Below are 25,753 nucleotides of genomic sequence, written 5' to 3' on the forward strand. Positions count from 1 at the left end.
CTCAAGGCGGGTGGAACGTGCCCTCATTTGCATGTAGGTAAGACCGGCGCTGGCCAATCACGCGCTCAAAGCGCGCCCGGAAATTTCAAATTTTATAAAGGTTGAGTTCGTCAATGGCTCACAAGAAGCGCAGAGCGCTAGATGGAGATTAACTTGGTGCTAAACATTATACTACACTGCCTAATGCTAAAAAATGTTAGTCATTTTAACGGGAAAAGAATGTCAAAATGCAACAGTGCAAACCTGTTCTTTGGCTAATTGTAAGTTACATTATTGTAAATGGTAAACAACGGTATGCTTTATAGATATGTAATTTTATTATAAAATATTATGAACAATAAATATGCATAACTACCTTTTAATTTACACATTTATATTCTATTTAGACACGCAATAAATTTACTCTATTATTCTAAAAAACAAAGCATAATATTTTTATGTGGAATTTATGTACATTTAGGTGTTTTATTTTGCATGTTATGTAATTTAGTTAAATAGTTTACGTGTATTTTGTTAATATTTCAATGCATTGTTGTTTTATTGCATGCATGGTGTTTTATTGACCAGAAGCGGCCAGTTTTGAAAAAACAAAAAAAAAAAAAAAAAAAAAAGATATCGTGTGGTCTTCACATTTTGCTGCAACAAATTTATACTAAGAGTCTAAATATGTTGGTATAGTAACATTCTTTAATTTAAGGACATACAGATTTAAGAAATGTGAAATACAGTGAGCAGAATGCCTTCTCATACAGACCAGAAGTTTATTTTGCACAAAACAAATAAACAACTGTCGTTTTTTCCACTGTGAATTTACCCCAAATGCTTTACAATGCACTTGTCACGGTCTTGCTGTGGGCTGGTCAACATTATTTTGTCCTTTTCCCTCACAACTTGACTACTTGACGGACGTTTGCCTGCAGAATATCACTGTAACGAGAAATTACAAGCAACATTTTAATAGCTTTCTGTGAACTATGGGATGGATAATTATTCATTGTCATGTACGTGCCTCTGGTTTTCCACTTTGATAAATTGTGATTATTATTGCTTCTAATTTCAGTAATTTCCTGCCCCCTTATATCGACATAATATTTTTCTGTTTACAGGATAACGAGCTTATTTTTTATTCATTTATTGATCTTAAGATTTTGACTTGTATTGGAGGCTCACGTGAACTATGATTAAAACAAATGTAACAATAACTTAAATATAACGCTTCAAAAGACCCGTCACAATATTTGACCGTACAATTAAGAGCTTAACTGATCCAGAAACACTTTTAAAACAGACTTTACTGTAGACTGTGATCCTCACACAAACCCAGTGCACAGACAGGCATGCTGCTGATCCATAGAGGTGTCTTTGTTCATGACTAGAGTTCTAGGCATCTCACGCACATGCCTAAAGTTCTCAAGTTCATGCCTACAACAATAACCATCCTCATAATCACAAGTCATCTGAATCCATGGTTCAGTTCAAAATCATATATCTTATTAAACAGTCGTTTTAAATTCCACTAGTCTTGTGCTATAAATGGCAAATTGGTCAAATAATCCAACACACAGTCTGGGAACTAATAATGGATCCTATCTCATTTTTCTTGAAAATAATAAACTCATTCCACGTCCATTATCTCCGTTTAAGAATTAATTTGATCATTATGGTGGGCTAATCTACTGCCTCTGCGGGCCGGCTAGAGCGGGCAGGACCCTGTTTAATTGATTGACTAATTGATTGGGGGGTGTGCGCTCGCCCCACCCCTGACTCGTGTCTCGAGGGCAGCTGTGGCTCTGCCACATTAGCTCTCGTTAGCGTTTTCTAAAGGCTGGCGACACTTAACAAATGCTCTTGCTTTGTCGTGGTGACAGCGCACGGACACCTAATGGAGCAGAGGGAGCCAGGGTTGAGCGATCCCGACTTACAAATTTCAAAGGTCGGCAGTGATGCCCTGCACACATGCGTCTCCCAACCATAGACAAACTGGGCCACGCCAGTGAAAAACAAAAACAGATACATTTTTTATTAGTAGTAGTAATTATTTTTTTGTGATGAAAATGTACTTGGATCCAACAAAAACATAATATAATTAAATATATAAAAATAACGTAATACATTTAAGAACTCTCCATCTTAAAAGTTAGAAGAAAAAAGGTTGTTCATTCAATTAACCATTTAAGAACCTTAATTTTAAAAAGTGTCTGTTTACAGTGCACCTGTGGCAAAAACGAAAACATGTCAATAGGTTTTAGTTTGGTCCTGGTAGTACGACACGTGCACTATATATGTACACGATGATGGAAACGATGTGGTTGAACTGTCACAATCTGCAACTCTGTTTGGAACGGTTGTTAAAGAGACCTATTGTGAGCGACCATATGCCCACATATAGCCATTTAGTGCGTAAAATATGAGGGTCTAGTTCACAGCGGCCCTACGATTTATGGCGCATTCACATAAGGCGTGAAATCCGCAATGATCGTTAAAGAGCCGGTTTTATACGCTGCGCCTGTCAGCCGAGGCTGGATGGCTTAAAGGCCGTTTAGACATATTAAACAAAAACAATACACCAGAAATGTAGGCCCCCTCACAGTGTTATATATTCTATGTGTTTGGGGCGGAGGGAGTGGTATTAGCCCAATTTTCTTTGAAAGCTGTTGAAATGGGTATGAAAAGAGAATTTATAAGTGCGTTAAATGCAAAAAGTTGCATTTCTGTTATTGATTATGAGCAATTTCTATCTATGCGTTTCGCAAATACCTAGACAGGTGTACCGTGATGAACACCCAGCGATTGTGGGACAATCTGTCACGCATTCACAAAGCTAAAGATCTTTCAAATCCGGCAGAACAGGCGTTTTTGCACGTGCTGTCAGTGCATGCGGCAGACGGTAATGACTGAACATACACATCGAGCTCTGGCAAAAATGCTTTCCACTAGAAAGACAGATGAAGTCATGTGCGCCTTTGATCTGAAAATCAAGCTTCGATAAATATTAAACAAAGGGCCCTTTACACGTGTGTATTATGATATATGGCATGTCCAACTTTAAGATAAGGAAATTACCAGAGAAAATGATATCAATAAATTTTCTAAGTATAAACGCTGATTATGTTTCGATTTTCATTCAAGATTCTGAGGCTGGTCTTTTATTTTTTTTCTCAAATGGTTTTGCAGAGAGAGAGAGAGAGAGAGAGAGAAAGAGAGAAAGAGAGCAGGCAAGCAGGCGGGAAGCTCAAGCCCTGGAGGTGTACAATTTATGTAATCTACGGCTGGGAAATGAATTGGGTAATTTATTGGAAAACAGAAAGTCAAGAAGATTGGATCAGTATAGTTCAACCAAGGGCTTCTATTCATCAAGATCCAATTAACAACCTAACCATTGAGTCTTAATGGGTTTCCAATCTACTGCTCTGATATACTCATCAATCCCTGAGGGAGAAATTAAGCGAATCGACCGCCCCTCGGCGTTGTGGTGTCATTCCTCTCCGCAACTATATGTCAAATTAAAAACACAATTAAAATTTAAACTGTTTCAATCAGAGGCTGCCCCGCAACCTATGTTTCACTTAATAGAACTTTGATGAAAATCTGATGCTCGCTTTCAATCACAAAGGCAAATGGGAAAGGTGGGGCGAAAAAGAAGATATCCTTTTCCCTGAATAACACCAAAACATTTCGAGAAAGTAATAAGCAAAGATAGGCCCGCTCCCTCTCAAGCGTTATACACGGGATTGAGTTCACGTTCTCGCCGTCTATTGTGGGTAAATGTGCTTTGCAGAGCGCTGAAAAACATTTTCCCCTACACAGCGAAAGATAATTCAATAGGGCAGATGATAGTCCATTTTGTCAGTCTCATCCTGTGACGCAGTGAGCTGCTATCCTTTCTGCTCGAAAATGTGAGGTCGGCTAACTAAACGTATTGTGTTTTATCGAAATTGGTAAATCACCGTTGCGTCAGTTTTGAATAGCCCAGGCTTTGATTAGCTGACAACCCCGTCATATTCACAAAGAAAACACTATTGCGCAAATAGGAATAATCACACGGCCAGAAAGATACGACTTTGGACAAATTATGCGAGGGGATTGTTTAAATACTGTTTATGTGCGCCATTTGTTCAAACTCTTGTTCCTCTAGCTCTGTCTTCCATGTTAATGCGCAAAGAGAATTTTATCTGTTTACCCCACCTCCCTTCTTTGCATAAAGATATGGTCAAATGGAAATTATCGAGTGATAGGCTATATATTTTTTCAGGTTATGACAGTGGATCAAGGTCATCAGTAAGCCAACAGGAAAAAAATAACTGTTAACAATGCCCTTGATTTGAAACAATATTTTACAGACGTTACCCGATCAATACTCGACAGGCGATAATGCCTCTGCGATCTATTAATTCACCGTAATGGGCTCGTGCTGAGCTTGCATTATATTATACGTCAATATAGAAGTTATGATTATTAGGCGGCGGTATTTGAATGTGCTCTTGGCTGAGTGCTCAGACCCAACGCAGAGTTGATTTCGACTAAACAGAGGAAGGGTGTAATAGGAAGACCAATGCTTGTCGATGAGCCTGACTGACCCATATTAAAGTTCTTTCGATACTGGTCCCTTTTTATGCTTTTAGTTTTAATAATAATCAAACGCACAACGGAATTAGCCAACGTGTTGCCTGTAGAACTTCTGTAGTTGTTGTGACAAACTATTCAGCTTCATTTATTTAATTTATTATCATTTAAATATTACCGAAAACAATCAGTTTTGAATATCTTGAGCCTTTAGTTCATTAGTTTGCGCTGTCTGAGCATTTTAGACGGGTCGATTTAAAAAAAAAAGAGTTAATTATTTGTTATTGTGGTTAATACTAATAATTATTATTAATATTATAATTATAACGTTTTCCTTTTTTATAATTAATTCTGTTGTTGTTTGATATGTAATTTAGTTAACTCATCCACTCAAGTCAATATTTATTTATTTTTTCCCATTGGCTCAAGGTTTGTAGCTACAGCTAAATTGGTCTTGTTTCAGTTTTTGCAATTTTACAGCGCCAGCAGTAAACTCATTACTTACATTTTTGACCACGCTTTTATACACTTAAAATACAACGCATAACAAATGAGCACAGGTTTTACTCTTCCGTCTCTATCTCTTTCACTGGCACATAGACAGACACACAAACACACACACTCACAAAGAGCGGTAAAACTCTTAATGCAATTCCGCCAGCTCTCACCGATAATTATACGGTCTTATTGACAACGCGATTTTGCAAAACATCGCTTGTAGAGTCCGCCAGATTTAAAGGTGCACCTGCTTGTAATTGAGATGGTAATGGGTATTTCAGCTTGTTGAGGCGTAAGTGAAACAATCCCGGTTTTGCTGCACTGTTAAATTAGCTCATTTTTTAGATTTAACAAAATATTCTGTAACTCTGAAGATTTTTTAAAACATTGTTTTACTTTCTTTAATGTTTCGCAAAGCGCACTAAAAAATTACATGATTTATTCATAAATAAACTAATTAGCACAAATAATGATTTGATTAATAAATTATTTATAGTATATTTATATATCAGTATATTTCGTTGTTTTGAAATGTGTAGAATTACTTCCATATAATTTTAAAATTGTTATGCATGCTCTATTTGCAGCTAAAATTATTATGTGGGGGTTGTGCGATCTTGTCAGTTTTGTCTCCTATGTTGATTTCTTAATTTATATATACCCTATATTATTTCCTGGAAATCATATTTTATCACTATTCAGGCGAATGCATTAGTCATGCAGCATGTCCATATTTATATACGAACATTATAAATTGTGAGACATCAAAGAATCCTTCTCGTTATTCGCCTCAACGTAGCAGTCGTGCCACAAAGTCAGGTTAGTCACAGTCAAGACATGTAGACTTTAATAGTCTCCGTTTATTTCACAACAGAATTTAGCAATACAATGTAAAAAAAAAAAAAAAAAAAACTTAGCTATTACTGTACAAATGACACCTTTCCTCATTTTGGTTCGTTATATCTGTACATGTACATATACATCTGTAAATAATATAGATAAAAGTAAAAGTTTTTATTCTTCGTGTTTGTGTGTCTTCAGTTTGACTGTAATTTCTGTCAGATATAGCCTATGATTGTCCATTGAACGCGGGACCAGAATTGTTTTCAGCGGTTATCTTCTCAACCTAAGAACTGCTCGGTTAAGAAAATGTGTATAAAATAAAGAGTTTCAAAAAGACGAAAAAATCCGTAATATATAGATCATACACAGTAGTATTGCACATCCGTGTTTAGGGCTGTGTTTTTTTCTGTGCTATAAAGAAATTCAACCATGTGTATAAAACCTTTCCTTTGACGTGTCAACAAGTTGATTTGTGATATTCATAGATAACCCCTAGAAGGTATAATAATAATAATAATAATAGTAATAATAATAATAATAATGACAGTAAATTAACGAAGTCATGGTAATTCGTCACCAACCAACATCAACATTAGAAATGTAGGCCTCTAAACATTCGCCTTATTCATGTGTAGTTTTATGGGTATTTTTTATGAGTTATAAAAAATGTAGGGCTCAAATGCATGATAGTGCGTCTTTGTACATTTTTTCTTTTCTTTCTTTTTTAATTATTTTCTAAACAAAAATAATTCTTCTCTTGGTTTCATTTCCCCCAGTTCTCTTTCCCTCTTCTCGAGTCTTTGTAAAATCGTTTTAGATACATAGTTACATAGAAAAAGTCATCTCTCGTCCTCTCAAACCGGTCTGAGGAGGGGCACGGAGGTGACGATGGGATGCGAGTAGTAAACCGGATGAGGGAAAGTGAGCAGCGGCTGGCTTACGGGCACGTTGCCCGCTGTGTTGGAGCTCTCTGAGGCCGAGTTCTCGTGATACAGGATGGGTACTCTCACAATCCTTTGCGCTGCTGCGTGGCTTAGGTTGGCGGCCTCTAGCTCTGCGGCCAGCTGACGTTTCCATTTGTTTCTGCGGTTCTGAAACCAGATTTTGACTTGGGTCTCTGTGAGGTGAAGGGAGGCAGCAAGGCCTGCGCGCTCTGAGCTGCTGAGGTAGCGTTTCATGTCGAAGGTGGACTCCAGCTGGAACACCTGACTCCGCGAGAACACCGTGCGAGTTTTCTTTTTCCGGCAAGGTTTCTTGTCCGCGCCGTCGTCGCCCTTCTTCCAGTCGTCCACGCCGCCTTCTTTTTTACCCTCTTCAGTGTCGCTCTCCTCGAGGACAATCTCGTCTCCACTTTTGTTGTCGTCTTCATCGTCCTTGGCGTCCGGGTCTGATTTGAGTACGAGCTCGGGTGAATCTCGGTCGGTGCCTGTGATCGGCGAGGAGTCTCTCGCTTTCTGTGCTGCTACAGTAGGAGAGCTCAAATTAGCATTCGTTTTCTTTCAGAAACATATTCATATCAAGTTTCACAGGTCGCGTCACTTTGCCACATGACAGGTGCAAACAAGTGTGGATCGTACTGTCCAAATCTCAGTGTTTTCAAACTTAAATATCCCGTAGATCATTTCAAAACATTCCACTTTCATTTTTAAAGAACGAAAACTGCTCATGCAAATTGCTAGCTGTATGCTTTTATTATTTATAATATGTCCGAAAACATTTTCCAAACTATGGGCTGACTTGGATCTCATTAACGTTGCATACGTATGTACCAACATTTGCTAGCAGAACCACGCTATTATTTGTGATAAATCATAACAAATCAATGCACCCTATACAAAAAGCCGTTCTGAGAGCTCAAACCTTACCTTCTGTTCTGTGAAGATGCGCAGATGCACTCAGTGTGTACGGGTACCACCACGCCGAGGCACGCTCAAGGTAAGCCGGTAACGCAAAGCGCTGGGTCGGCAGCTCAAAGCGAGGAAAGTTTAATTCCCCAACCTGAGAGAGCGAGAAGCTGCCATCAAGTCCTGCTTTAGTTGATGCCAAAATAGGCTTAGGCTTTGGCGGCTTACTGTCAGAATTGAGCAGATTTTTAATGAAAAATGGAGAGTCTTTCGCCGAAGCACATGTATCCTGGGTTGTTTCGGGCATGTTGGCTTGAAATTCGGGGTTGTAATATATTTTGAAAATAGCTAAAAATCTTTTTAAAAATCTGTTAACAGTTTGAAGGTCCTTGGTAAACTCTTCCAGTAGCGGGAACTTAAACGCGGTTGTTTACGGTCAGCACTGACGTTAAAACGAAAGACAATAATGCGGAGCGAGATAAACAATATTAATCTTGCTGATCATCTTCCGCGAGTTCCTTGGTGAAAATGATGCTCACCGCGTCCGTCTGGCGCCAGATGCTAATGATGAAATAAAAATGTCACCCGAGTTAAATGCAGAAAGTATACGGCGATTGGGCACGTACAATAGCAAATGGGATGAAGGGAGAGATGGGAAGTGGAGAGTCTGGAGAGAGGAGGGGCCTCCCAGACTCTTCGCGTTGGCTGCTGGGCTGAGAGTTCTCTCCTGTTATTGGTCTTATATAGTCCAATTAGGTGGCAAATGAGGACGGACCATTAACACAAAAGAACAAGGATTTAGCTCAAGCGGTGCGCCGATGAAGGCAATAGCGAAAAGGTGGTTTAGGCCACGAGCATCGCAAAGTTACAGTTGACTTTTTTTATCAGTGCATCTCTAAAAAAGTTGTTTACAGACTTCCTCTGTTTATTTGAGCATAAAAACCTTAATGCACAGATGTAAACTGCAGTTATGGGCAGAGATAAGGATTTGCACCAATAGAAAGAATGTGTCGATGTTTACATTTTGTGTACAAAATTTACATTTTCTTTTTTTAGCATGGTATATAAGCAAATAGGCTAAAGCAAGTCCAACCCAAGCATGTCGATTACTTGAAGAAGCAAATAATTTGTACAAGTAGCTGTACTTAAAAATGCATTTGTAGTAGCTATACTAAAATGTTACAGAATTTTAACATTGTATGAAAGCCGTTTGTATATAATCCTGCAAACAATATGGAAAGCTGTTTCGTTTAATTTTTACAGCTAAAGCGCATCGCGAATGCAGTCTGGTAAATTTCATTTTTATTTATGTATTTTTAGTAAATCAGGCGTAATTTATTTTTAAAACCTACAATGCAAGCCTTTACAGCTATTTCTAAACATGCTGTTCTAAACTCAAATATTTAATAAGTTTTCATTGCAACCAATTTAAACGTTCGATCCTTAGAACGTTGTTCCTTTTAATTATTTACCATCAATACGAGCAGAGCTCGAAATGTGAGTGGTTTATGGACTGTTACAGTTGAGTATTATTTTACAGTTTAGCACAATTCAAAATAAAACAAACCACAAAATAAAATACAAAATTGTAGCAAAGAAAAATGAAACCAGTAGGTCATGAGGTCATACTTTTGGTTTTTCACTACATGTTGAGTTTGCTCTGGAGCAGCACATTCTCACTTTAAAAATATCAGTGAACATACGTGCATGGCCTATATCATCAAGCTGCCAACGTTGTCCATATTTAATCAAAACCGTTTCTTGTTGGTGTCGTCTCATGATAACGATCATTTTAACTCCATAATTATTAACAAGGGTGGACTGGACGCCACAAGTCACTGATTGAACAAGGCGAGAGCGTCCTCTACGGGTTATAAAGGATTACTGCATGAATACAAAACACTAAGACAAAGTCAGCAAACCAATAAAATCCATCTTGTTGCTGCAGAATTAGCTACTAAGATGAGTTATATTATTTGACAATATAGCTAGATCGACATAGTCATTTAGTCTCGGACATAATAAAACGATGGTTATGTTAACAATATTATTATTATTATTAATAATAATAATAATAATAATAATAATAATAATAATAATATACTACAACTACTAATAGTAATTGCATATTTAAAAACTAAATGCATTGAAATGGCAACTTAGACCTGCTGTCACATTTGATTATGATATTATTTGATTGCTGTTAAATTTAAGCTGGCAAATGATCCAGATTTTGCTACTTTAAATGTAATTTCTTAAGTGGTGACAAGGAATAAAACAGACCATGGTTTTCTAAATACCAATGTTATTTTAATGTAAACAGGACTAGTCTTATTGTACCGAAATAGTAACATTTAATTATAGAATTGTAAAGACATTATCCAAAGACAACGAGTCGGTTTGTTCTGTAGCAGCGTATGTTAAAAAGAAGCTTAGTTACATCAGTGAAAATAATGTGTAGGTCAAATGAAATATACTATGCCACAGTTAAAACCGTCTTTTGACCATTTATGTGTACTTTAATCGCATGTTTATCGTCAAAATCTACGACCAAATAAATCGTTCCCTAGCGCCATCAGGTGTTAGGTTAATGATGTCACTCAGGTATATATCATTTCTATGCAAACTTGTCATTATTTGTAAGATTGTCTTATTAATTTTCTGAAAATACAAATACTCATAATACAAATATTTCTTAAAAATGAAAAAAGGAGATTTTTGATGGCAGCCCTCCTCTTAAAATACATATAACCTATATCAGTTATAAACACAAGGCGTATTTCTAATACCTTACATAAAAATAATATAGATGTTTTTTTATTACCAAAACAATAAGATTTAGAGGGTCTAAGGGAGGCCTAATTCATTCAGTGTAACTAAACAGGGCACAAATGGCTCACACAAAGAGTTTTATCCGTGAATGATCCGCAACATACAAACATATTAGAATCAGTGTCCCATGCATGCCTTTATTGGAGGCTTGCGCCATAGGCTTTGTGTAGATATTTCATATTAGTCTTCGTCTCGGCTCTTTGTGTCTCTCTGCCTGGTGGGAAGATATAATGTTCCCTGACTTTTAGATTATTTATTTCAGAGCGTGGAGTTATTGATTATTTCACCGGGAAAATGACGAATGGCAGAACGGAATGACACGGTCAGCAGGTTCTATTAAAGAAATGATAGTATTGCTCATGGTTTGTTAAAAGGTCCAGTTTAGATACTTTATAGGTTTACATCCATCATCGTCTAACGACCCCGGGAGATGGGAAAAGCGCGCCGCGCGGTGACAATGACCCGACGCCGCTAACTTCGCGCTGTAATTGCCCACGTATTATATATAGATTTTTGTTTTGATATCTTGTGAGTTTCTCTCGTCTGGTCGAAATTGTGATAAAAGACATGAGTATAATATCGAAAAGCACCACACGGTGAAAAATGGCCGAGGAGGTATTCTAAACCTTTAACTCTTGGATTGTATACGCCTGTTGGATCTTACGACAGTGTGTTTGCTCACTACGACATCATTAAAATCTACTAATGAAGACTATAATCATTTTTAAAGGACTATTTTTAATTGTATTTAGCACCAGATTTGTTATAGCTAAAAACAGATAGGTTATATTTACTGATTTAGGTTTATTAGCCTAAAGACTGATCTGTGGATTCATATGAAAGTATATTGCTTGAATGCACCTTAAGTTGCTTTCCACAGCATATATGTCAAATGCATGCATGTAAATAAGCTAAAATGTTTTCTGATCCGTTATTAGCACACTTAGTCTAAACCTTTAGTTTAAAATCTCTCGATCTGTTTAACCGACTTGTAGAAAATGACCACTGCATGCTCTCTCTCTCAGTGCATTAATGTCCGGCACTATTGAAACGAGGCATTAAAAGCTTGAAGGTCAGGCTGCTCGTCTCACTGTAATACACACAATGGATTTAAACATGGCATTTAAGTTGTAAAGGACTGACTGTGGCCTGGCCCTGACCTGGCCCACCTTAATTGGGATGGAGAAGCTATTGATTGGCTAAGAGATAGTTAGAGGCTCTGAGTTACAGCGTGATTAGCCAAGTATCAGCGAGCTGCTTTTATATGCTCATTGGGCGCGGAGAAAAGAGCAGAATTCAATGTCACTTTGAGGGTGAGAGGAAGCTCCTGCCAAGTGGGTCACAGGGTAGGGTTGTCCATCTAAACTCACAGGATGCTCACAGGATCCACAGAACCATAAGGCCTTCATTCATCTTTAGAAAAAAAAATTAAGATATTTTTGATGAAATCCAAGAGCTTTTTGACCCTACATCGACAGCAATGCAACTCCCACGTTCAATGCCCAGAAAGGTAGTAATGGCATCATTAAAACAGTCCATGTGACGAAAACAAAAATAACGACTTTATTCAACAATTTCTCCTCTTCCCTATCAGTCTTTGATGTGCATTCATGACAGTACCACGCATACATGTGATGCTGCTGATGCAGTCGAAGACTGACAGGAAAGAGAAATTGTTGAATAAAGTCATTATTTTTGTTTTCTTTGTGCACAAGAAAGTATTGTCATAGCTTCATAAAATTAAGTTTGAACCACTGATGTCACATGGACTATTTTAATGATGTTCTGCTTACTTTCTGGGCCTTGAATGTATCAGTTGCTTTGCTGTCTATGCAGGGTCAGAAAGCTCTCGGATTTCATCAGAAATGTCTTAATTTGTGTTCCGAAGATGAATGAAGGCCTTACGGGTTTGGAACATGAGGGAGAGTAATTAATAAGATAATTTTCTTTTTTGGGTGAACTAAATCTCTTAGTTTTCATGTATCCGGGACATGTTCAAGGACTAGTTCACCCCAAAATGAACATGTGTTAATAATTATCTGTACAATGTACTCACCCTCAAATCAAGATATTTTGAAAAATTTCTAATTTTCTTTGGCCCCACTGACTTTCACTGTATGGAGAAAAACAATTTTTCACTTTATATTTTAGTGAACTAGCCCTTTAAAGATTGCTAAAGAATAGAAAAGGCACATTAATTACTTCTACAATTAAAGATATGCTCATAATAATGATAAATTGTCTATGTAATCATGCTTATTACTGTGCTTAAGGAGTATCAAGAATGTGGTATCTGACGTAACACCTTGTGAACCGTAAATGTTGCTTACAGGTACAGAGATGTTCAACAGGTTCCCCTGACCCTCAGTGTCCTACATTGATGCAATGATCTGTGTCTTCCTTGTGCCAACCAAGAACTAAAAGACCCCATTCATTCTTTCTGACATGGCTGAATCTGTGGAATGGCTTTGCAGCACCTGTCCAGGTTCACACACACACAGACACACACACACAGGTGATGCCTTCCGTAGAATAGCCAGGTGTGAGCGTTCTTGGGCCAAGCGTTCTGACCGTGTGTCATTACAGCGCTGTAATCGGGTTGAGGCAGCAGTGGCTTCTCATCAGTGTCTGAGGGGAGATAGAGATATGGAGCCTGTTACAAATGGCCCAAATGCTCAGGCTCTGAGGAAGCCCATCAATAAAGCAATTTCTGGTGTCATAACAGCAGCGCTTTTGCTAAAGCTAACCTTTCAAAAAACTTTTCCCTCTGCAAAGCACTGCAGCCCCGCCATTAGAGTCCTGCCTTGTGAATTTAATGGATTCCGTACAAATAATATTCCACCATAATGGAAAAGGTTGAGGTGGCTGAAGACGGATGAAGTCATAAACACCTATAATTGAGAATCAAAGACCGATAAATTTTAAACTGCTATCCATTTTCCCTTCTTTTTTTCCCCAGATGATGATCTATGTCATTCTGGCTGCAGGAAAATGGAGGAGATTATGGGTGGAAATTATAACAATAAATTTTCTAAACATACACCTTGATTATGCTTCGATTTTTTGGGAAGGAGAGCGGAGAGAGAGAGAGCGAGAGACGGTTGGCCTGGTTGGCTGAAAGCTTGCTGGCTAAATGGCGCCATAAAATAGCTTCTGTGTGCTGTTTCGCCCGGAGAGGCCAGGCGTGCCTGGAGGTGTCATTTTCTTCCCCTAAATGGGGGGAAATGAATTGTGTAATTTATTGCAAACTGAAGCACAGTGAGATTAGATCAGCATATCCCATCAAAGGCTCAACAATCAATCTGCTCTGCTTTAACAGCTTGAGACGCATAAACCAGGGCACCTAATGGCTTTCCAATCTAACAGATTGATAGACTTATCTGCTCCCAGGGGATGTATTAAGAAAATCGGCTACTTTCACACTCTTCCCCACCACTTCTGACAGAACCCACTTTTTCTCTCCCTTTCTTTCCCCACTCACAGCCCCGATTGTAGATATAGAGATATAAATACATTTCTATGAGATGTGGTTTAAAGGAAGAGGGGCAGAGAGGAGAAAAAGGCAGAATGGAGAGAGAGAGAGAGAGAGAGAGAGAGAGCTTGATATTTGTTATTTAGATGAGCGCAGGGGTACGAGGGGAGGGGGGGTTGGGGGGAGAGCTCTTTAATGAGCTGATTATTGCTCGTTGTTTGGAGCCGAGATGGTGAGCAGTCACTCAGGGCCACTTATGAACACATATAAATGTGGCCATAGCAACCGACCTTTCTTGACTAGAGGAAACAGGGAGACGCGCCGTAATGGGGCGGATTAATCAAACAAACCGAGTACAGTAATTAAAACGGGTCATTTATAGGAGCTTTAATTTCATTGTCATGTCCTCGGATACAAGCTTACGTATAAATACTTCAACATTATTAATTTTATTATTATCATTAGCTATTAAATATGCATTTTAATTAAAATGAGCACTAATGCTAATAGCAGCTGTCATGCTCAGGAAAGGGATGTTCATAGGGAATATCATAGATTTAAATATCATTATATCATCATCATCATCATCATCATTATTATTATTATTATTATTACACTTGTTATTATTATTGTTGTTATCATAGATATCATTACACACACACACATATTAAAATGTGTGTATATAAATACAAAAATTATATATATATATATATATATATATATATATATAGTTATGTATAGCAATATGAATACATCAATATATATAAAATATTATAATTATACATTATAATTATATTACTATATATATATATAATATATAATGTAATATAATTATAATGTATATATATAATATTTATATAATTATATTTATATTAATATATACATGTATAAATATTGTAGACTTAAAATAAATAAATGTAAATAATATTAAATATAGCTATATGATATGTGCTCAAATCCTACACACACACACTTATTTTTAGTTATTTTTATTTTTAAATGTAAATAAAATGTATTATAGCTATATGATATGTATGTATATATATATATATATTTGAAATTAACATGGAAATATTTACAAGTATTTACATGTATATATTTATATATATGTACATTTATATGTATTATATAAATATCAATATATACTTATATAAAATATACATATATAACGTTGAAGACATGAAATTAATAAATGCAAACACTAAAATGAATTATATGTGTGTGTGTGTGTGTGTGTGCATGTGTATTGATAAAAATAAATTTATATGTAAATTATATTAATATGTATAAATATAAATATTAATATGTAGATATAGTATATACACATATATAAATATTGTACACATAAATTAATGAATGTAAATAATAAAATTGATTAGTAAATAAAAAATTAAATGCACTTATATCCATGAATATGACAGCTGCTAGTTAAAATGCATATATATATTTTTCTATTAATATGACAGTAAAGGCCAAATATATTTAAAAGAAAAAAATTTAATTATTCCCCCAAATTTTATGAATTTAATATTTAATTTAACCTAATTTGTGAATTTAAAATTATGAATACATACATATACATACATACATAGAGTTTAAAAATATATATTTATTTATTTATTATATTTATCATTTTGCTGTATTAAAATAATTAAAAATTGTATTTATTTATTTATTTACACAGTCAACATATTATGATCATCAGCGGCCCAGTGACATTATAGAGAAATACGTTTGTTCAGAACACCAGAACAGATTCCCAGTGCAGGTGTAGGATGACTCCTATTTGTCAGCCAGCCTGTCAAGATAAAATCTAAACCTCAAACACTGAGAGTGAATGAGATGCTATCAGCATGGACACAGAGAATAAAGATCTCCTACCTCCCTACATAATTAAGCAGCTACTGCCACCGCTCAAAGAGAGCAATGAGAGGGGGCCGTCTTAGAGGAGAGAAAGAGAGAAATAAAAGACACAGACAGACTTCTATGGAAAAGTACTCATGATTGACATTCACAGGGATCCTAAACTAAAAATGAAACTGGCTAAATAAAGCCTACTACACTTGTACTGCTTAATAGAAAAATCGAATGAGATCCAGAGCAGAATAGAATTCATCTTGAATTAAAGATTAAAAGCCCTTGTTAGTGTCACCACACAAATCCATTTGAGATAAGACTCTTTTTATTCGCCTCACATCATCCGTTCTTCATGACGGCCATATTGGGTCTCACATCTGATTTGTACCACAGTCCTGGGGGCAGAGGGGCATTTTCTCCCCATAAATATCAGTCTAGCCCCACATGGACCACAAATCAATGGCAAACAAATTTAAATGCTGTTCTGTCCCCTCGCTATAACTATCAAACACACACACACACAACCACTGAAGAATGTAATTAACAGTTTTATGAAAGATATGACATCTCATAGGTTAGATGCTAAACTACTACTGATTACAGCGAGGGGATGCTACAGACATGGGTGTGTGAATCAGACACAAGCACTTATTTTAATTACCTTAATTTAGAATGGGAATAAGTGATGATGATAGCCCTGATAGGTGGTGATAATGATGACTTGCTGGATGATAATGATGACGACTATGACAATAATCTTTGTAATTGTGTATTTTCTTACAGTACATTACATATTTCTGCAACAAAAACAAATCTATCCAGGCAACAGGGGTAATACAGGTTTAAAATCCCACTGATATTGTTTTCACAAACCCAGGAATGAATCCAGGCCATGTTTTATAATATTTATCTTGTTGTGTGTCAATTTTAAGCTGTCAGTGTCTCCAAATGAAAGTGTACTATACGAGGCGCGATCTGTTATGCGGTCAAAATGAAGCATTGATTATTTGTAAAAACATAAGTGCAAATCAAATCAGTGCTCCTAGGAAAAGATATACGGCCACCCACCTGCACACACATGAGAAGTGAGCCAATTATCGACCGATTGATTTTATGCACTGCCCATTTTCCCCCCTGCTTTAATTCTATTCGTTCAGTGTTAAGACCCTTCTTTCTTTTCTGTTCTCAGCAGCAGCGACTATATCCGATGCTGCCATAAAGCCCCTATTCCCCGGCTCCAAATGAAAGCTTTCTCTCGACCTCTTATATATTTTGTTCTCTATTTCGCTTTAATAGCACTAAAATTGGTTACATATTCTTTTACAGTCCCCAGATGCCATTGCGCCCATGTTGTCATTCGATTATTTATAGAAAACTATTACATGCTTACATTAGCCGCTTACTTCCCCCATGCGGCCTACAACATTTTTTTTTTTAGAAAACCACAAAGCCAATTCTTTACAGGTCTACAGGCCTGCTGTTGTAGTCTTCACCGGACCAAAAGATCAGGGTGAAGAAAAGTGCATATGTGCGTGATAGCAGAAGATGTAAAGAAGAAGCGGAGTTGTGAAAGTGTAAGGAGTGATAGGATCTAGAAAAGAGAAAGAGGCTGTGTGATAGAGCCAAAGAAAAGAAGCCTCACAAGACACCAGAATAAAAAAATAAAAGGGAGAAACAGAGACAGACACGGAATTGGTGAAAAAGGGTAAATGTGAAATTTTAAAAATAAACAAATATTAATATTATTATAATGTACACCACCAGTCAAAAGATTTTTAATGTTTTTTTTTTTTTAAGTATCTTCTGCTGACCAAGCCTGCATTTATTTGATCCAAAGTACAGCAAAAACAGTAAAAGTTTGAAATATTTTTACTATTTAAAATAACTGTTTTCTATTGAATATATTTTAAAATGTAATTTATTCATGTGATAAAATTACTCCAGTCTGCAGTGTCACATGATCCTTTAGAAATCATTCTAATATGATGCTTTGCAGTTCAAGAAACATTTATTATTATTATTATCAATATTTAAAACAGTTGAGTACATTTTTTAGGATTCTTCAATGAATAGAAAGATGCAAAGATCAGCACTTATCTGAAATAAAAAGCTTTTGTAACATTATACACTATACCATTCAAAAGCTTGGAGTTAGTATAATATTTATTTATTTAATTAATTAATTTTTGATCAAAAGTGATAATAAAGACATTTATAATGTTACAAAAGATTTCCATTTCAGATAAATTCTGTAAACTTTCTACATAACTTTCTATTCATCAAAGAAACTAGAAAAATATAGATGTATATGTATAGAATACATACATACATATATATATATATATATATATATATATATATCACATGAACTATGCACTAAAGAACACGTTTAAGGACACATTAAATTTATCAAAAGTGACATGAAGTACATTCATAATTTTACACAGAAAAAATAGACACAATTTTCAATCAGAAATTAACAGTAAATTTCACAAATATAGACTGAATTTAGAAAGTAGAACTGAATGTAGACTGGATTTGTTTTGTAAAATGTACTCCAATTATCTCTATTGTTGAAAATTTTAAAAAATTGTTTTCATAGTGAAAAATTTATTTTTCAAATAACTGCAGTTATTTTGAACTTTCTATTTTGAAAAAAAAAAAAGCAACACAATGTTTTCTGCATTGATAATGATTGTTTTTTTTTCTTTTGAGGTGCACATCAGCATATTAAAATGATTTCTAAAGGATCACGTGGCACTGAAGACTTAAATATTGACTATAAAGTACTGAAAAAGCAGGATTTTTTTTAAATATTGTTTTATATATGAAGATGAATATGATAAGATAAAGGTCAAATATTGCAGCATTTACTCACTTAAATAATTACACAAACACACACCTGTGTAAGCCAAACTGTTCTTGTGATTAAGACACATCATGGCATTTGATTCTGTTGTCATTAAGTCCACTTCATAATCTATTCATCACTTCATCAGTCTCCAAAAATGTCAGTCAACTGAGAACTCAGACAGATAAATTGATTTATTGGCTTTTGTTCATCTACAGCTCTTTATCCATTCTCTTTTGTTGCTCCTTTACATGAGCCTCATGTTTGTGTTCACAAACTCTCTGCTGCTTCGCAGCCCGGTTGGTTTGTCAGTGTTGTACAGGTAAAATGCATGTTATTAATGATCTCCCCAACTGCACACTGGCATGGTACAGTGCGTGTCATGTTTAAATTCCTCCCCCTATGCATTGAAACAGAGAGGCCCAGCTGCACTAGGCCTAGAGATCGATAAGAGGTCAAGGAGGTCGAGGGTCATTCCTCCCTCCCATTATGACCTGGCCACTCACCTCATATGGTGACTAACGAGGCCTACTGGGTACAGCGCCAGATAAGAGCAGTGTTCAGGGAAAGTGAATAATACTAGAGGGGCTATTCATTCAGAAACAGAATACAGAGGTAATGGAGTACTTCCTTGTTACAGCGTCAACTTGTGTGGAGTATAAATAAAACATACTAAACCACTGTGATGTGGAAAGCAACCTGGACATTTGTAAAAAAAATGAGAGTGGGCTACAGAAAACATTGGGCGGAGGTCATTTCTCCATGGTAAAATATCATGTGGTGCTACAGAAAACAGTTTGTAAAACAGAAGTAACTGAAACCCAGAAGAAAAAAATGAGCAGGTTTGGAGGTGCAAAACTTCTGCTCTAGTTTGAAAAAGAGATAAGGAGTCTATTAGACATGATTATGCCAATGATAAGCTGTTATCAATAATCAATACTCAATTGGATTGTTCTTTTCATTAGCTCTCATTAACCTGAGATGCCCTTTGTGTCTGGATGCCGTCTAATTTTTGTAATGCACACAGTCAAACAGCATGTGTTCACACAATAATCAATTAGGAGAACATCATTTTAGATATATTTACATTACATTTTAAATTCTGGCTTTTGTGTTTAGACCCCAAATCTGTAAAAATTTACAGTAAAAAAATGGCAGCTATGGTTGTCAGTACTTCACTGTAAAAAATAGGCTTTCAACATTTAAGACTAAAAAAAATCATTGACTGAAAATGGTATTTTTTTATCTATGTAATACACAAGCACAAGTTAAATACTAACAATGTCATGCACACAAAACACCATCACGGTTATCCATAATATAAAAATAATACAGTAAACATGAATTAAATAATATAAAACATAACAAAGCCCTAACATATTTTTAATTGGTAATTAATAGTGTAATTTCAGTGAAAAACCATCAAATGTGTCCCTGGACCACTTAAGTAGCATTTTTTTCACCCTCAGATTCTAGATTTTCAGATAGTTGTATCTCAGCCAAATATGGTCCTACCCTAACAAACTTCAAAAAAAATTTGCTCTTATGACTGGTTTTGTGGTCCAGGGTCACAAATATGAGCTGTCGCCGAGATTTTGTCAATCAGTATGTCAGTATTTTATTTTGTTTGAGATTAATTCCAAAACTAACTTCACTTACAAAAATTGTACATCTGCCATTATTTTACTGTAAAATTACATGAAATGTCCTATTATGTCTACATAGTTTTTCACTATATAGAGTAAGGGATTGTACACAGGATTTACCATAGATGTTTTTTTTTTTGTGTGTGTGTATGTGTTTTACCATTCAAAAAGAAAGTCATACAGGTTTGGAATGATGGTGAGTAAATGATAAACTGGGTAAAGTAATATATGCTAGTACAAAAATCCTAATCTGCCGGTGTACTTGCAAATTTCATGGAGAAAACCATTTTCACCATGTACACTTGTTCAGCATTAAATCAGCTAATACCCGTACCCTGCCTGCTTTTTGAGAATTCAAAAGGCATTTCTAATGAATCTCCCTGGTTCAGTGGCCCAATGTGGCAGGGAGGCGCAGGGGTGGTGCCGCCGGATGCGCTCCACCGTGTCCGCTGGCTCGTGTAGAGCCGTGTGTTTTAAAGATTTGACAGAAGATGCTCTAAATTATCTGCCTTCAGACAGTGCTATCCATTAGTTCCCCTCTCAGCACCGAGCATGAAATGCGAGTATTGGGGCAACTGTGCGTTGGGAGATATCATTCAGGACTATGAGCTATGGCCAAGCACTGACAGTCAGGATAAATGCCCCCACTTTTCAGGCTGTACAAATGGCATTTGGCCACAATAATTCAGCAAAGGACAGTTCATTCCCCATCCAGAGCGACTGGACCCAGTCAAAAGCTATTACAGCATCTTCTTTATTAGTGCCTATGGTTTTGGTGTAGAGATCCTCAGATAAATACAGCTAAAATGCCACTTCACTCAGAAATATTGGCCCATTCCTCTGCTGCCTGACTGGGCCCGAATGGCAGCCTGTTTCAGACATTATAAACCTTTCTGAAGTCACACAGCGCTCCTGCCAGCCATCTGTCATGCTGTAAGTACCATCATTTGCAGACCAATAGAAGTGATCAGTAGTTTTTCCCCCAGGCTCCAAGCGAGGCATCATAGTCAAAGGAATTGATTATCACTTTATCATTTCAGTATAGCTTGCTTTGAAGAATAATAACTCACGTTTAAGGTGCCAAATGGCTTTGCATATAGCTCAAAACGCCAGCCATTTAAGAATAATTGCGTAATTCGTCATTTGTGACGTTGCTTTATAGTTTTTTGCATCTAAAGAGCTCGACCGAATGGAAGCGCGCTGTCACCTGTGACGTTTGGAAATCTCTCCGGCGACGCTTTAATACGTTACCGGGGGGACGCGCGCGCGTTCAGACTTCATAAGGTGACAGCGGTTTTATCGTGCGTCGCCTCGTAAAGTCACGTCATCTGTAGGACGAGCCCGACACTTTTATTAAACAGCTATTCACCGCGTGCGCGCCGAGAGATGTGCAAAGATAAATCCTCATGAATAACTGAACTGTCTGTTTGAGGATCGGCGTGTCATTCTAAAGTCAGAACGTGATCCAAGCAGCACATATACAAGGAGGGGGTAAAATGATTGCTTTTTAGGATATATAGCACTTTTTATTGCGTCATTTAAATTAGAGCATTGGCTAAACATATTCACATAGATAGATAGATAGATATATTTTTGCTGTCTATTTTCATAAATAAAGTTTACTCTACGCTTTGCTTTTGTATGCTGGCATTTCTTTTATTCCCATAGGCCCTATTGATTAGATTTTGGTGCATATTCCAAATCAGCCAGATTGGACCAGATTTTTAGAAAATGAGATCTGGCATTCGACTAAATGAGAATTTCCTGTACGGAGACATTCATTGGTTGACGCAGGAAATTAATGATAAAAACGGGCATCTTTGTGTGTGGCGCGCGTATCGCCACTAATCTGCGCCTTTGCGCAAATGTAACCAGGGCTGCTCTTTGGCAATCGAGCGCAACGCCACGGCTTTGAGAAAAACCACTTGTTCTGTCGCATAATTAGAGATCTCATACCCGCTTTGTGAGGGGGGAGAGAGAGGATGGAGGGGGCCTTGTTTGCCCATTTAAAGTGTGATTCAGATAATAGTGTTCTCATCAAAGGCAGCAATTACATTCATTACACAGGCGGCCGCGAGGAAATTAAGTGGCAGGAAAATGAAAAGCTTAATATGTACTTCCTTTATCCTATTTCTTTTCCTTTCTCTGCTTCTACACACACCCCGTGTCGCACAAGGGTGGGGGGCGTAAGATAGGGTCTCTCCAGAAATAAATAGTCTTGGGGGCGTGAAGAATAAATCCAGCCGTGGTCCTCCTTCACCCTTTAGCAGTAATGATTTGGCGTTGGGGCAGCCGTTTCTATAGCTGCGCTCTTCAGGCAGGATTAAAAGCCTTTCTTCAGGGGCTAATGTCCACGGCAGCCTTTAAATGACTCCAGCATATGATTGGAGTCTTAAAAAAGTGCTCAGGGGCCTTCTCCAAATTAATACCCAATTCCTTTTCAGGACAAAATGAATTGTTTCGCGTTCTATAAAACCACAAACAGCACATAAATCAAGCGCTTTGGAGGAGAGAAGGGGGCCCGCTCATTCAAAGGCTTTTAAATGTGAATTAGGGCAGCGGGGGAACTTGCTCTGACTTACCCCCGAGCAGGTGTAGACGGAGCGGCTTCAGACACTCTGCAGATGCTAAATTAAAATGGAGAGTGAGAAGGGAGGAAGCCATAAGCCGGACAAACAAAACGAACTGATACTCATTTGTGACCGAATGACTTCATGTCATGACGTCTGTGCCGAGTTTGAATGCATATCAAGCTATGATCAAATATTTAGATACTATAATTGTACAAAAAAGAAAGAAGGAAAGAAAGAAAGAAAGAAAGAAATGTCAGATGTCAGGCATTTATAGTCATACTGCAACCTGGTTGGACAGATAGATAGATAGATAGATAGATAGATAGATAGATGATGGATGGATGAATGGATGAATAGATGATAGATAGATAGATAGATAGATAGATAGATAGATAGATAGATAATGGATGGATGAATGGATGGATAGATGATAGGTAGATAGATAGACAGACAGATAGATAGATAGATAGATAGATAGATAGATAGATAGATAGATAGATCCAATAAAATTGGAAGTAAATATATAAATTATTACAGGAAGGAAAAAGAAAGGAAATGTCAGATGTCAGGCATTTATAGTCATACTGCAACATTTTTGGATGGATGGGTAGATAGACACAGACAGACAGATAGATAGATGGATGGATGATGGATGGATGGATAGATAGATAGATAGATAGATAGATAGATAGATAGATAGATAGATAGATAGATAGATAGATAGATAGATAGATAGATAGATAGATAGACAGATAGATAGATAGCAATAAAATTGGAAGTAAATATATAAATTATTACAGGAAAGAAAGAAAGCAAGAAAGAAAGAGAAAGAATGAATGAACGAGAATGATCATATTGGCATTTGTAGTCAGATAATAACCTTTCTTTCAAACACATGATACATGTTATCTCTTATCTATGCAACTAATTTTTGCATGTACTATTGCACCCCAGCTTTGAAAACAATAACGCTTCATGAAAAGAAGCCCACTTGAAACCTCAATTAATCTTTTTCAGCTGACAAATTACTGTCACCCTGCTTGAATTATTTAAGGGGAAGTGGCTTCACGGGAAACCTGAGCATAATTAAATTGCTATAAAATAACATTAGTGTGGACAGGCCATTAGGAAGTGTTGTAATTGACTGCTTCAGGGGTCGTAGTTCAAACCCCACAAGGTCGGGCTGTCGTGCCTGCCTTTGGATCAGTTTACACCGCTTTTCACTGGAAAACCCACAGGCTGTAAATACTGCACCTGATAGTAATTGTTTCACTTAATTTAAAATTCTCATTCAATAACACTATAATAGTGCACTTTGAATTAATGGGATGCATCCTCACAAAAAGTTCTTTGCTCATTTATATGCATCAAACAGATACTGACACCGAACAGTCTTATTATGTTTTGTGTGTAATGTAAGGCAAAAGACTGAACGTAAATTTGGATATTAAAAGGTACAGGTCTGTCCATACAGGCCTATCTTATTTTTATCACAACTTGACATCCTGCGCCATCTAGTGTCCTAACTGTGAAATGAAGCTGGCTCAGCCCTATTAATAGCAGAGTGCAGGATTAGACACATACAGCAAAGATATATGTTGTCTGTTTGAGATCACAACACAAATGCAGTGTCTTTTATGAGTGAAGAATCTTACTTCATTTCAAGAGAACTTAAAAATGAAATTTTTGGGCTGGTATGGAATAATACATAAATATAAACATCATTTTAGATGCTATAGCTTGGTAAAATCAGATTTTTCTTGCTGTGACCTTAAACAACTGTTTTATTTTAGGGGTAAAAGTCTAACTCTGCAACAAGGCTATGAAAGGTCTGTTTGTTAACATTTTAACCCACAATGGAAGCCTGGCAGGTTGTTCTCTGGTCATCTGAACCATGATCACAGGCAATGAATTGCTGAGTGTTATACTAGAAGCCTCTCATTACAACTCTGAAGAGTGTCATAAGGATCCAAAGCTCTCGCTCTAACTGGTCATTTGTCACACCCTCTTCAATGGTTTTCCTACAACCCTGACACAAATGGGGCAATGCGATCTTCGGCTAACTTCCCCTCTAGTTAAATATTAAACGCTATGAAACATAAATGAGCCAATCCTGCTATTTAAAGTAATGCAATTGGCTCAAGTACTCATCAAATTGCTCATGACATTTGAATATGGAAATTATCCATGTATTTAGCTAATCTGGTAAAAGATGATGAATCATCAATGCACTTGATGCAGAATACTAAAAGGTTTCAAAAATAATCGGATCATTGCTGTTATGCAGTACCTTTTGAATATGAATGTCAATTAATATGACTAAGTTGTATTTAAAATGCACACAAGACTTTCAGAAATATGCTATTAATTTTAACTAAATTATTTATGCATTGACAATGCAAATCAACAATGGAATTACAGAGCTAGTTAGTCATTGCTAAGTGGAGGATGAGGGTGAGAGTATCAAGTTTAATTTAACATGTTTAATCATCTTTTGAAATTTTTTATATCACAGTTTTTTGTCATTTTATCAGACGTTACAGAATTGTGAAAGGAATTAAAAATACAATACATGAAGTTAAACTCTATTGTAAATACTTACAGATATTTGTGCTGTTCACACTAAAATGATGTCCTGTCCTGAATGATTGCATCATTAGGAATATCGGGGAAGCTTTTAAAACTAATGTCAATTAAAAATAATATTCTGTAGGAAACATTTGATTTACAATAATTGTAGCCTACATATAACACCTAGAGACTGAACATCTAAA

General features: G+C 36.5%; 1 protein-coding gene across 2 annotated transcripts; it reads right to left on the reverse strand.

Moving 5' to 3' along the window:
• Positions 1–5,903: 5,903 nt before the first annotated feature.
• On the reverse strand, positions 5,904–8,443 carry hmx3a (H6 family homeobox 3a). 2 transcript variants are annotated; one of them, XM_051132713.1, is made up of 2 exons: positions 7,770–8,443; positions 5,904–7,363 (listed from the first exon to the last, which is right to left on the reverse strand). In XM_051132713.1, the coding sequence occupies exons 1-2, from the start codon at positions 8,053–8,055 to the stop codon at positions 6,759–6,761; spliced, it is 891 nt and encodes a 296-aa protein (XP_050988670.1). In that variant the 5' UTR covers positions 8,056–8,443; the 3' UTR covers positions 5,904–6,758. The 2 variants fall into 2 exon arrangements, with proteins under 2 accessions (XP_050988670.1, XP_050988669.1); XM_051132712.1 differs by having other exon boundaries at positions 5,904–7,366.
• Between the last annotated feature and the right edge of the window lie 17,310 nt (positions 8,444–25,753).

The sequence above is a fragment of the Labeo rohita genome, chromosome 17, assembly GCF_022985175.1.
Source record: "Labeo rohita strain BAU-BD-2019 chromosome 17, IGBB_LRoh.1.0, whole genome shotgun sequence".
Taxonomy (NCBI): domain Eukaryota; kingdom Metazoa; phylum Chordata; class Actinopteri; order Cypriniformes; family Cyprinidae; genus Labeo; species Labeo rohita.

What these genes read in the sequence shown, in the direction of transcription:
- hmx3a (XM_051132712.1), bottom strand. Translation starts at nt 8,055, where the DNA reads ATGCCCGAAACAACCCAGGATACATGTGCTTCGGCGAAAGACTCTCCA. An exon ending in GCATCTTCACAGAACAGAAG is followed by an intron (nt 7,367 to 7,769) that starts GTAAGGTTTGAG and finishes CTCCTACTGTAG; the next exon opens with CAGCACAGAAAGCGAGAGAC.